General features: G+C 42.9%; 1 protein-coding gene across 1 annotated transcript; it reads right to left on the minus strand.

Moving 5' to 3' along the window:
- Positions 1-12261: 12261 nt before the first annotated feature.
- Positions 12262-13380, minus strand: LOC141714398 (uncharacterized). The gene has a single exon (XM_074517919.1). It carries the CDS (start codon positions 13378-13380, stop codon positions 12262-12264), a length of 1119 nt encoding a protein of 372 aa, XP_074374020.1.
- Positions 13381-14482: the final 1102 nt, after the last annotated feature.

The raw sequence follows: 14482 nt of genomic DNA on the forward strand, positions 1-14482 counted from the left end.
GTCTTAGCATTGATTGAAGATAGACAGTGTCGAAGTATAAGAATCTGAATAACTAAAGACATGGTATAGCAGAAGTTATAGAAGACAACTGTAGTCTTGAAGTTATACTCACTGACAGGATTTCATTTACATGTTCAAGCGTCGGTGAAGAACAGTGAATGAAGTATTCAATTTTGGTAGCAAGAAGACGTTGTCTAAAATACCAGAAATGATTCAAGTGAAAGTACATTTGTTTGTTCACAGTCAGTGTTCGAAGCGATAAAGTTTTGGAAGCTTAACAATGTAATCAAGGCTATAATACGAATATCTGAATCGGAGTTAGTCGTCTGAACCAGACCAGTTACACTCGGTGTCAACAGCTCGTGAAAGGAATCTATGTATTATTTTTAGAAGAATTATTAAGTTGAGGAACGTACCTGGATTAAACGTTTATCTGTTAAAGTACGAGAAGAATGCGTAGGGTGTACAGCTAAAACATCTCCAGGGATTGGCCAATTTCAAAGTTTAACTGTTAACTTAAATTTATTAATGGACTTTAATATAATTTATATAATAAACATAAAATGATTTTTTTATAAAATTTAAATAAGTTTATTTTATAAATCTAAATTATTTATTTATATAAGTTATATTTAAGTTTATTTTATAAATTAATTTAATTACAATTTAAACTTAAAGTAAAGAAAAAATAGAAAACAAAAAAAGGAAAAACAAAACAAAAAAAACCAGGTACTTGCTTTTGCTTTTGGTTAAGTTATTAGTACTAGGTGGAGTCGCAGGTTATAAAAAGAAAGAAATGATTAAGGCACTTTTTATTTATCTAGTCGCAAGTTAATAAACTTGCAAAATCTAAGTAAAAGCCCTCCACCTGTAGTAGTCGCAGGTTGGCTTTGGACTGAATAAAAACTAAGTACAATTGTTTGTACTAGTACTATGATCTCAGGTTGGCGTAAGATTGAAAAAAAAACTAGGGCAATAAAAATAGTACTCACCCTGTGGTCGCAGGTTGGACGTGCAAGAAAACAAACTAAGTTACGCTCCAAGACAAACTTGCAAGGGTACTTAGATTGTGAGAGAGTAACGGGGAGTTACATTCCAAGATTAGTCCAGTAGATTTTGCTATTGTATTTTGAGGAATTAGCGTGTAGTTAAGGTCCAAGATAAATACAAAGTGTTGTAAGGCTTCTCCGCTGCTATAAAGAAGTTTTTTTTAAAGAAGTTTCTATAGTAGAGAAAATCTCGAGTCTGGGGAGGAGCTCGGAGACTGGAGTAGGGGTGAGTATGCTCCGTTTGCTGAGTTAGCCACCGCGAACCAGGATAAAATCGACTATGTCGCACTCCATATCTTTACCGCTTTTCTTTCCGCACTCGGCTTACTTGTTACAAGTAACAATTTTTAAACGGTAAAGAAAATTTTAAAATGCCAATCTCTAAAATTTAAAAAGGTTATAAGTTTATTTAACCACCTTCTAACTTATTAACCCATATTTTGGGCCTAAAAAATGTAATGCGTGTATACAATATGATTAATATTACTGAAATTTGCTCACCTTCATGAAGTGCATCCAGTGTTTCACTAATTCTTCTCCGGCATTCTGAGCTAATTAATTTAAAATTCACAGTTTCTGTTGATTAAATTATTTTAAATTTTAATTTCCATTCAATAGTAAGATCTTTTTAATATTGATGTTTAGCTATGATATTGATTTTAATATTTCAGTTACATGTTGTTACTTGAATTACATGTAGACTGATTTATTTTTACAAAGTTGTGTTACCCATTTGAGTATTTTTTTTGGTTGATTTTGTAGCTAGGTACTTATACATACGCTAGCATTTTGAATAAGTTGATATCTTTCTTTTTTCAGCAAAATGATTTTACATATGGTAAAGAATACATGTTAGCTACTTGGCAACAACCTATATATTTTTTTTCAACAAAATGAGTTTAAAAGTATAATAGAAAACACATTTTAGGTGGTACTTGGCCTATGCGATATTAATATATTTACTCCCTTTCTTTTGCCAGTATTTCATACTATTTTTTTCACAAAAAAACAATATATTTTATAGACTTTCTTAAATATTAGGTGATATCAATTTTTAGAATTCACATTTAATTTATTAACTGTAATTTGGTAAATATTAACATGTATTTGGTTTAAGTTTTGTTTGAATCTAGGAGTTAAACATCTAAAATTAGAACGTTATCCTCTTATTCTTCTTCTTGCTTTTTCCATCTAGCAGGCCTGATTTGAGGAGTCTCTTAGCCATTTTCATGCAAGCTCATAGAAAGATTGATACATGATAATAAAATATTACTATCTTACCCAGGTGCACAATGTTAATCATGTCACTGTTTGATCAATAAATAGTTGGGGGTGTATTCAATTGGGATTTTTATGGATTTTAGAAATCAAGGGTATTTAATTTGGATTTTAAATAATCCTTTAAAATCTGAAGGTATTCAACAAGAATTGAAAAAAGTCTTTTAAAATCTGAGTGTAGTCAATTTAGATTTTAAAAAGTCAATCAAAATTTGGTGCTAATCAATTTGGATTTTAAAAAATCCATCAAAATCTGATGGTATTCAAAAGTCCATGGATTTTCTTTTATTTAAAAAATTTGGATTTTGATGGATTTACTAGTAGATTTTTAATATCTTGGAATCTCTTCAAAATACATGAGATTTTATTGGATTTCTAAATAACTCCACAAAATCTGCAAGACTCTACAAGATTTTGGATCAATTCCATCAAAATCCACGAAGAATTAAATCAACGAAAATCTTTTAAAATCCATAGATTATTAACAATCCTTTAAAATCTGAAATGAATACACCCCCTAATTATTTAATATATAGATTATTCATATCATTTGTTAGAAAATGCAATTTGGGATATTTGCAATTAAAAATCAAATACATAAAAATGTAATATGTTCTTACATTATTTTATACATTTGATTATGTATTACTTCTTGTTATGTTATTGTTATAGGGAGAATTTCGTATACAGTGTTGTGGAGGTTAATGGGTGGAACAAGGAACAAGGACGTTGTTTGAGGGCGGAGGAAGGTTATGTATGGTGGTGGTTGAGCTTGTATGTTGACTCCTTAAGAAAGAATAGGATTTGTTATTCTCTATCAAGTGTCGAATCATGTCTCATACAAGTGCCTACGTACCCTATTTATAGGGATCAAGCCTTACGTAGTTCTTGGGGAACAAGTCACGTAGGCTAGGGTTAGGGTTCTCCAACCCGTGCAGCCTAAGCCCACGATAAAGTCAGGCCTTCATCCAATTAGTCATGTAATCTCGACCGGCTCCACACGCTTCCTACAATCTCGCGGCATCTCCGCATTTCTTCCCGTAATTGTAGAAATAACCCGTATCGCCCCGAAATCTACGAGCAACTCAGTCATCTATGAGACAATTTTCATATTACACACAAAGTCCTTTGATGCGGGCCGGCCTGGTCACCGCCTTCCTTTTTAATTAATAAATACAATGTTACCTCTGTTTTCATAAGATGTGAGCTCATGGGCTATGCCCGCATGTGGGCACCTGAGCCCAGCCCGCGTGTGGACAACCGAGCCCAACTCGCGGGAAGGCAACTGAGCCCACCTCGCGTGTAGACATTTGAGCCCAGCTTGCGTATGTGAGCCTGGATGGCAACTGTGAGCCCGCCTTACATGCGTGAGCCCAACTCGCATATGTGAGCCCGGGTGCATGACATGAGCCCAAGTCACAATAATCCATGATTCTAGCCCACACATGATAGTTCAACTATTCAATACACCCATGTGGACCTGTTTAGGGTCCATGACCGAAAGCGGGCATAACAACTACCCCCCAAAATTCCTGGTCGCATCTTGAGGCTAGGAATTTTTCCAACATTAGTTTTTTATGGCCCCTAAAGCGCGAGCCCGCGAGGTCGCACCAAACCACCTCGCGTTCCTCGCCGTGCATGCCTTTCAACGATCATGTGTTTGAACACACGACAGCTGTTGGACAGCTGGAGTAGGTATTCGTGTCGTCTCTTGAGATGGTGACACGCGTCCCTTGTCCTTTCTCTCTCATATCCCCTATATATATGTGGGATTTCAATTCCTTTCTCACACTTCCAAGAACACTTCTCGAATTGCTGCTCATTTTGCTCAAGGATCTACCACGGTGAAAATCATCATCTCCACAAGAACCGTCTACCGGTGACGATATTCTCCGGGAACATATTCATAAGGACCATCCTACACTTCTCCTACAGGTACTCCTTTTTTGATCCTTAATCATTCATATCATTCATGTTTGTTCATATGCATCATGCGAGCACACACCACCTGTTCGATGCGAGCACACACACAATCACAACATGCGATGCGAGCCCATCTGCTCGCTTAGATACTTAGGTGTGATCCCATGTGAGATGTGAGGACACTTAGGTGCAACCCCATACTTGTTTTTACTTTCTTTTTAGGGCCACATACTAATTTTCACCATCTTTTAAAGATGTCGAGTACGTCTTCAGCCCGCTCTTACGGATCGTCTCGCTCTTTCTCGAGCCCGGCTCGCTCCTCTGCCATCCCGGTTCGCTCTTCAGCCACTCTGTCTCCATTAAATCAATATCCACCCGAGCAACGAGGCTCAAAGGACTTCCAACACGAGCTGACTTCCCTCTCTGGCCGTCTCAGCCAACCCATTTCCCCTGGTTCTGCTATCAACCCTCAAGGGGCCTTGAACATTGCTAGAGTTGAGAACTCAATGCGAGCAGCTGGCTCCGGCTCGCTGAATATTCACCTCGACCCTAACCATGAAGACTACACCAGGGAAATGAATATTTATGATTGGAGAAACAGGCTCGTGGACCTCCCCAATATACCGCTTCCCTAGGGGTGGGGGCTCCTAAACCGCGAGCCCGCTCCTTTGGACAAAGAGCGAGCTGAGGAGATTTTAAGAGAAATGGTTGAAGAGAGGGCGCCCGCCTTAGGCAAGCTGCAGCCAATGACCTCGACCACATTCAAGTCGACTGGAAGTCTACTGACAGCGACCTGGGGAGTGCTTATTATGACACCGAAAAGGGAAGGAACCTGTAGCCGCAGAATATCCTATCTTGGGACTCGAGGGTGAAGAAGACGGCTCACATTGGTCTTATGAATCCCCTCAAAGCGAGGAGGTGTCAGATGTGACTAGTCAGTATAATCTGCAACTATAACTACGTCCCCGCGGCCTCTCTTGAGCCCTATGTGCCTCTTGCCCAGCCCGAGCTTGAGGTGAAATTATTTTTAAAAGGCAGATCATTCCTGATGGGGAGGAGAACTCAACTGCAACCGAGGAGGTTAAGCTGCTCGCTTATCGCGATCTGCCCACCTCGCTTACTCAGAAACACCTGACCGAGCATATTGAGCAGTTCCAGCTCGAGGGTCATGTTATCTTGCCCCTGCCTCACATGAGATGTTATAGGTTCAACCATCCGGAGAATGGAGGCAGGGTGCCTCACATGGTCTTGTCCACCTTCCTACTAAGGCTAGAATCTCCTCTCCCCTTCACCCCTTCATCAAGGATGTTTGCGAGTACTACCGGCTCACGACCCCTTCAGTCACCCAAATGGGTACCGGTCCGCTTTCGCATTGTTTATCATATACCAGAAATGACGGGTTTCCTCCTCTAACTGTGAGGCAGCTGGGCTACTTCCTAAATTTAAAGCATTCTCCTAATGACTTTGGGTATTTCTACCTTTTCTGTATGACCGTGCTTCAACAAAAAGAACCTCATCCATAACGGGTCGAACACTCAGAGAAGTGGAAGATCCCCTATTTTTATATCCACGAGGTGCCTCGAGTTTAGATCCACTTATGTTATAATCCATTAAGTCAATCCCTGGACGTTTCTTCTCCTTTCCTTCACCATAGTTTTTCTTTTAACAAAAAATGTTTTTACTCATCTCTAGCCACCCCGCCTCGCACTATCCTTTTTGGACAGGAAAAAAATAAACACGGATAGCCTTCTTGAACTTCCCAAGGTGGACAGGGACATCAGAAAACTCATAACGACCTAAAATTTGGTCGCGTGTGGGTTTTTGAAGGAAGGGAGTGAGGCTGACTCCTCAAAAGAAAAATCTAAGAAGAGGGTCTGAAAGGGAAAGAACCCTCGGCCCGCACGTGCGAGCCCTTGTGCTCGCATATTTACATTTCCTGCACCATCTCACTTTACATTGTATTTTAATTTCCTGTATTTATTATCTGCTCGCATCTCTTCTCTCCATTGTGACTAATGTATTACTTTATTGTCTTCTTTTCAGAAATGGCCATCTCCCTTATCCCTTTATGGAATAGGCAGAGCAAGCTGCGGCCTCGGGCCCAGTTCAGCCTGCGGCTGTGACCACAGCAGCTCGCTCTCAGGCTAACCCTCCAGGATCCAGCCCGCATGACTACTCTGACCGAGCATCTCAAGGGCTCAGGGCTTTTTCCTCGGCTGAAAAGGTATTGAGGCCACAAAGAGGAAAACTGTCGAACCAGACCCGAAAAAGGCTACTCCATCTGATGCCCCTCTCCCTACTTCTTCTTCTGTCAACACGATCATGACCACATTTCGCCGGCTCGCTCAAGCTCACATCAGCGACCATGATGTGAAAAATTGGTCCCTTCTTCTCTTGAGGCCAACAACGACGCGTTGACCCGGGCCGTAGCTGAGGTGTATTACCGTCAGCTGTCTAAGGCTCGAAAAATGCGAGCTCTCATCCATAACAACACAAAGCTCGACTCTAAGGTCAAGTCTCTTCAGAGCAAGGTCACCGAACACGGGCAGGAGAAAGTTACGATGGTGAATAACTATAATCAGAAGATTCTTAACCTGAATGCTGCTCATGAGAAGGCATTAAGAGAACAGAAGGAGGCTCATGACCTGGCCGTGAAAGCATGGAAGAAGGAGAAGGATAGCCTCGAAGAGAGTGTGCTCGAGCTGGAGGGGTCAGTTTCTGCCTTGACCGCGGGCCGCGAGGCCGCCCTCGCTGATGCCAGGAACCTCGGGGCCAGGAACTTCATGAAAATCTTCATCAGTAAGGTTCCTGACTTTGATTGGGTGGCTCTGGGTGCGGGCACAGCTAGGCACGCTGAGAAGCTGAAGCTGGAGATGGAAAGGGACGCTCAGATTGTCGAGGAGGCCCGGCTCACAGCTGAGTAGGCCCGGGTCACGGCTGATGAGGCTCGCAAGGAGACGGAGGCTGATAAACCCTTAGATTTTATTTTGTAACTAGACTTTTGACTGGGTAAACGGGCACCCTTCTCGCCTCGCGTATGTATTCGAAATATTCTGTCTTGGGGCATAACTTATTTAGAACTTGCTTGTTTAAAATATCAAGTATTTTGTGCCCGCGTATGTTTTTATTGTGCTAGCTGGTTTTCTTTATTTTGTGTAAACTTACCATGCCCCTACTGACCAAAATCCCTGGCCGCGTATGGCGGGTATTATACCTTTACAGCGAGCCGAGCTCATCAGCTCGCTTTCATGTTCAATTAAGTAAAAATAACTGTTTTGTCCTTGCATGGGCTCCCGAGGATGGGCTCCCCTGCTGGTATTTTTATTTATTAACAAGAGTTAAAATATCAAGGGCACAAATAGATATCAATCGTTTATTCATAGATAATAGAAAGTGAAAGGAGTACATGCTTGTGGTCTCAGGGAGGCACCCATATGGCACTACCCCCGAGATTTAGGAATATTTTAAGATAATACTAAGTCTGAGAAGAAATAATATTACTGATAATACTTGCGGAGGTGTTCCGCGTTCCAGGCTCTCGGGATCAACTTGTCTTGCATATCATTGAGATGGTAGGTTCCCTCACAGAGCACTTATTTATCTTGTAGGGGCCTTCCCAATTTGCCCCAAAGACTCAGTGGCTCACCACCTTGGTGTTTGGCATGACCCGGCGCAGAACAAAGTCTCCCACCTTAAAAGTTTGGGCTCGAACCTTACTGTTGTAGTGCCTAGCTGTCCTCTGTTGATATGCTGCTATCCCGATCTAAGCATCTTCCCGAGTTTCTTCAATTATATCCAAATAGAGCCGATGGTTGACCTCATTTGCCTCTGAGTCATAGTTGTCCCTCCGAAAAGATCATGCCCCTACCTCAGCGGGCACGATAGCTTCACACCCATATACGAGAGAAAAGGGATCTCTCCAGTTGTAGTTCGGGGAGTCGTGTTGTAAGACCGCAAGACCTTGGTGAGGTCCTTCAGCCATGTCCCCTTTGTCTCTTTAAGCTTTGCCTTCAAGGTGTGCTTAATGATTTTATTAATAGCCTCCTTCTGCCCGTTGCTTTGGGGGTGGCAAACTGTACTAAAACTCTTCTTAATCCCCAGCTGCTCATAAAATTTTCGCACTTCCTTGCTATCGAACCGTTTCTCATTGTCAGATATCAACTTGTAAGGGATGCCATAGCGACACACAATAGTCCTGTGCACAAATTTCTTGAGCTTTTTTGTTATAATAGTGGCTAAAGGCTCGACCTCTACCCACTTAGTGAAGTAATCTACCGCAACAACCGAATACAAGACTCATCCTTTGGAAGCCACAGGGCTATTATAGTAATTAGCATATCACTGGCACTTATCACAGGCCCGGGAGAATTCAAAGGCATCTTTTTTCATCGTTGGCTAGTAGTAACCTTGACGGAGGATTTTCTGAGCAAGAGAGCTACCCCCGAGTGATTGCCACAAATACCTTCGTGTACTTCCCTTAGGATATAATTGTATTCATCCCCATCTATGCACTTGAGGAGAGGCACACTAAACCCTCTTCTGTATAGGACCCCATCGTATATCACATAGCGGGCTGCTTTGTATCTTATCCTCCTTGCCTCATTCTTTTCATTCAGAAATAAACCTTCTTTTATGTAGGCTAAGATATGTGTCATCCACGTGGGGCCGAGGTTATCACTGAGGCTGCCCACCTCGTGCTCGGGTACACTAGGCTGCCTCTGTATCTCAAGGGGCATGACCCCTAGCAGAGTGGCCTCGCGGCGTGAGCCGAGCTTAGCTAGCTCATCCGCGCCTTCATTCTGCCCGTGCGGGATTAGTTCCAACCTCACCTCGTTGAACCTCGCGATTATCCTCTGCGCACACTCCAGGTAAAGCTCCGTTCTCGCCCCCTTAGCTTGATACCCCCCGTTTATCTGATATACCACGATCATGGAGTCACTAAACACATTCAAATTCTCCACATTCATTTCCAAAGCTAGCTTGAGACCGTTGATCAGGGCCTCATATTCAGCATCATTGTTGGTTGCATGAAAGGCTAGATGGGTCGCACGTCTGATCTTGTGCGCCTCCGAACTGATTAACTCAATTCCAGCTCCTGCATCATCCCCATTAGAGGCTCCATCCACAAATAGGCTCCACCATGGGTACTAGCTGGTCGATTCGGGGTAGAGGAAAACTATCCTTCGGGCAAGCTTTGTTCAGGTCAGTGAAGTCCACACATGTCCTCCATTTGCCATTGGGCTTCTTGACAAGCACGGGGTTGGCCAGCCACATGGGGTAGAAGGCTTCCCTTACAAGTCCTGCCTCTATTTGTCTATCTACTTCTTCTTTGAGGGCCTCTGTCATCTCTCCACTATCGGTCGTCTCTTCTGTCTGACCCCCTTCTTTTTCGAGTCCAAGTTGAGCCGGTGGCACATGACATTCGGGTCAATCCCTATCATATCAGAGTGTGACCATGCAAAGACATCCAAATTTCTCCTCAGGAAAGCGGGCTAGATCCTCCCTCAAGTCAGGACTTAAGTTAAAGCCTATTTTCAGTACCTTGGAGGGATCATTTGGGTCTACCAAGATCGGGATTTTGTCTTCTGCGGCCCCAGCCCTCTCAACCATTGGGGGCATTCTCGGGTTTTAGTCTGCTCGAGCCTCACTAGATTCTGAAAGAGATATGTCCTAAGTCCAATCTTGTATGAGGATTTATGAATAACTTTTATGTAATATGTTTTGATTTCATTGATATTAATAAAAGACTTGTTTTGTTTTTATTGCGGGCTCTATCTATTTAAATGTTTAAATAAGATATACCACAGTTTAGAGTAAAACTTTTTATGGATTGTGATGAGATCATAATAATGATACCTAAAAGATGATAACTCTAAACTTAAATAGTTCCTGGTCGTAGGATTACTAACTGGTAATTAATAATCCGCAAAGATCGGTACATACTATGCTTGCTTCATTATGAAGGATGTCTGTTCTCATAGACATTTGTGTGGTGACACTATAGCTAGTATGTAGGTGCTTATTATAAAATAAGTTCACTGAACATGACTCATACAGCTGAACAACTGAAGGAGTTCACTCACGTGTCAGCAGTTGTTCACATAGTGATAGTTGTACAAGTATCCTTAGACTTGAGGTCATCATAGTCATCTTGTGTACACTGAACTATGCTTTGGTTTAGTTTTTAGTCTCAAGGGACAATTATAAGGGCTCTACTGGGTATAGGAATTTGTACACGAAGATAGTGTATGATCAATAAAGGATCTACCCCTTCCAGTGAAGGAAGAGAATGTTCAATGCTGATCCACTTATGCTAGTTCAGGAATATCTAGCCAGAGTGAATGAAATTAGAAAGGAGTTTCTAATTTACATTAAATAGAACTAAGCATAGTGAATGGGAAAGCAAGTGATTAAATAAGATAGGCTTGACACAAGTTCCATGCCTTGTATTTAATCGTGACATTGCAAGGTAGAAAGAATTGATTGTACGGTAACTACTCACTGAATAGGTTCTTGGTATTCTAAGCAGTGAATTCGTATTATCCGGATAGTCGCGATATGCTGAGAAGTATCCCTCACGATGTAGAATAAATATGATTAATTAATTAATCATATTTAATGAATTAGAGAATTTATATAAATAATGATAAAATAGTTTTATTATTATTTATTTCTACTACCGGCTTAATATTGAACCTACATGGTCACACCATAAAAGAGAATGATTTAATGGTGGAGGAATTAATTAATAATGGCTGATAATTATTTATTTATGAAATGAATAATTAATTGGCAAATTTAATAATTGATTAAATGAGATTTAATTGATTAAGAAAAGGTTCTTAATATTATTAATTAAGAATTTAATTTTTGGATATTAAATCAAGTGAAAGAATAATTTCTAAAGAGTTTAGAAAAAGGATTAATAATTAAAAGGTGTTTTAATTATTAGTGAGAATAATAAAGGGTTAATAATAATAATAATAATAATATTTTATGGGAAAATTTTCAGCTAAAATTTTTGCCTATAAATATACTATTATAGACCCTATTTTTGCCTCAACCAAAAAGATTTACAAAACCCTAATTCTCTCCATCTCCTCCTCCTTCATTACATCGTTTTCTTGGTGGATACCGGTGGAGTGCTTCACACTTGAGGAGCAACTGTTAAGGATCTCCGTTCATCATTTTTGGATCGCCATTAAAGACCTCAATCTTTCCATTAACGTAAAGCTTCTTAAGGTAAACATACTGAACTACGAATTAAATATTATTTTTCGCATGGATCCTGAGGAGGGTTTCGGTTTTTTTTAAGATTTAAATTTACGTTTTCGCTGCGTTTATGTGCTAAAAACCCTTCAGATTCTCCCCCTTCCGTGATCGTTAAGCCTTCCGTATCCTCGAGCTCAGGCCGGTGAGCTCGGGCCGGATTTATCCAGCGTTCAGAGGTCGTAGTGACAGTGCGAGTGATTCCGTTGGGCAGATCCATAGTTCTCGTCATTTCTTCGCGTGCCCATTTCCCTTTCCCAAGTCTTGCAGCGATTTGTTCTGGGCTCTCTTCTTCATCATTTGCCTCTTCCACAATCCCTTCTTGTATCAACATGATGGGCTGAGAAGCTTCCATCAGCAAGGCCCCTGGGCGTGGTTCCCCCTTAATCCCCATGTGCTCGAAATAGTTCTCGGGCAACTCCTCGATTGAAACCAGGTTACAAGTCTCATGTCCCTCAGGACGTACTCTCTTCCTGCCCTATGCCTCTTCCATAAGGACATCGTCCTCAACCGGTTGGACAATCTCCTTTGATGCATTTTCTGACTCGGCCGCCCCGAGTGCCTGGTTGTAGCAGACCCTCGATTCATATTGAAAGCTCTTCAAGAAGCCTACCCCCGTGAGGGTTGGGAATTTCACCGTCATGTGATGGATCGAGGTCACCATCCTCATTTCCCTCATAAGGGGTCTACCCACTATAACATTGTAGGCACAAGGCTGATCTACAACCGTGAACATAACGATCTAGGTGGCCACATAGGGCTCTTCTCCTATTGTTACCGGGAGCCGAATTGTACCTTTCACTCCGATCGAGTTCCCCGTGAACCCGTATAGGTGTCCACATGTCGAGGTTAATTCTCTATCCAACAATCCCAGCTTCTTGTAGGCATCATAAGTCAAAATGTCAGCCGAGCTCCCGGTATCCACCATTGCTCGGTGAACATTCACCGTCCCAATCTTCATTTTTATAACTAGGGCATCTGTATGAGGGTAATGCACCCATTTGACATCGTTCTCCCTAAACACGATGTCATCAGCCTCCCTTTCAAAGAGCTCCGGGGGCCTTTGGCTCAGATGGTTGACGTTGGTGAGGGGCTTGTCCTTTGCTTCTCGGGCATACCTGTCCATCGCCTTCCAGCTGTCTCCGCCAATGTGAGACTCGCCTAGAATAATATGAATGCTTCCGGCCCGAGGTACCCTCTCTTTATCTTCCAGGGGTGGAGGAGGGACGTTATGACAATCAGTTCTGTGCCTTCGAACCTCCTTGACAACCCATTCTGTAAGCTTCTCTTGCCTTATCAACGTCTCGATTTCATCCTTCAATTGTCTGCAATCAGCTGTATCGTGCCCCGTGGCCTCATGGTACGCGCAATACTTTGAAGTGTCCCTTTTGTTATAGTCTGTGAGAGGGGCTGCCTTCCGGAATACCCCCTTCCCAGCATAGGTAGCATATATGTGGTCGATAGAGGCTACCAGAGGGGTGTGCGTCTGCCATTTGCTTGTATAAGGTCTCCCCGAATCTTTGTTTGTCTCTTTACCTCGTGCAGACTTTTTGGGGCTTGAGCTACGTCGATACGTTTTTCTCCTCTCATCAGGGCTCGAAGACCGGTCTCTCTTATCTCGATAGTTCTCGCTGATTTTCAGCTCTCTCATCGACTTCTCTACCCTCTTAAAGGGTTCAGCTTGCTCATAGATCTTGACCAAGGTTCTCGGCTCACTCGCCTGGAGGCTCTTCCAGAATTTCGACCCTTCTTTCAACCCTGCAATTAAGAAATTCTTGATGGTCTCCTCACTGGCTCCCCTCACCTTCGGAACTTCGGCGTTGAACCGACGAAAGTATTCTGCCTGAGGCTCCCCCTCCATTTGCTTGATGTTGGCTAACGTGGCCACATGAGGTGAGTAGTGGAGGGTGGACTGAAATTATCTGACGAACATGTCCTCCAATTACCGTCATGTCCTTATGCTAGCAGGCCCCAACTTGGAGAACCATTGTTGGGCACTACCTCTGAGTGATGCCGCGAAGAGTCTGCAGCGGGTCATCTCCGACACCTGATAGACTTCCATCTCAGTGTTAAATTGTATAAGGTATTCCGCCGGGTCGACTTCGTCGTTGAATAGAAGGTCGGGGTTGTGCCTAAATACCCAAGGCAAGGGGGATGATCGGATGACAGCCATGAACGGAGAAGGGCAGCCGAGCTTGGGGGTCCCCTCTTCTCTCGCTCCATCTCATCTAAGATCCTCTTCAGGTCTCTTACTCTAACAACTTCTCCTTCTCTGTCACCACCCGCGTTACTCGAATGGTGTGAGCCTTGAGGTCACTCGCGGCGTCCCCCTCCACCAGCTCGCACTTGTGACTCCTCTTCATGATTGTCTCCGCGTCTACATCGCTCCTCCCTCCGGGGTGGGGTGCGCTGATGTTTTTCGGGAGGGGTCGCCGCACGCTCTCTTTTTGAGCCTCTCTGATCCACAAGCTCTTTTTCTTCTCTCTCTTTCTTGCAATTCTCTAACTTAAGCCTGAGGTCGTGCTCGCTTAGCTTTTTACCCACACGGTCTAGCACGCTAGTCGACCTTGCCTCAGATGAAGCTGGCTTCTGCCCCGATCTCTTAGAGATCTGGCTGCCCCGCTCATCATGATCTTGGGGTATGTCTTCCTCTTTATGCGATGTCTCTTTCTTCTGCTTGGTCTCAGATGCCGCGTCATCAAAATCGTGGATCAACCTCTTTTGAGGACCTTTGCCCCTCCAGCTACGCTGAGAGACCTTGAGGCGGTGTGCCTTACGCTTGGCGTTCCGGCCCAAACTTCTCTCTACCCGTGACATCCGGGCGTTAATCTCGTTTATCTAACCGGCTAGTCCTTCGAGATATGTCATGATCGCCTGCCCGTCCACGATTGTGATTGGTGGAGGTGGCGTCTGATTCTCTGGGGGCGTGAGCTCGACATCGTTCTGGTCCTTCTTCTTGCCCC

The sequence above is a fragment of the Apium graveolens genome, chromosome 3 (genome assembly GCF_009905375.1).
Source record: "Apium graveolens cultivar Ventura chromosome 3, ASM990537v1, whole genome shotgun sequence".
Classification (NCBI taxonomy): domain Eukaryota; kingdom Viridiplantae; phylum Streptophyta; class Magnoliopsida; order Apiales; family Apiaceae; genus Apium; species Apium graveolens.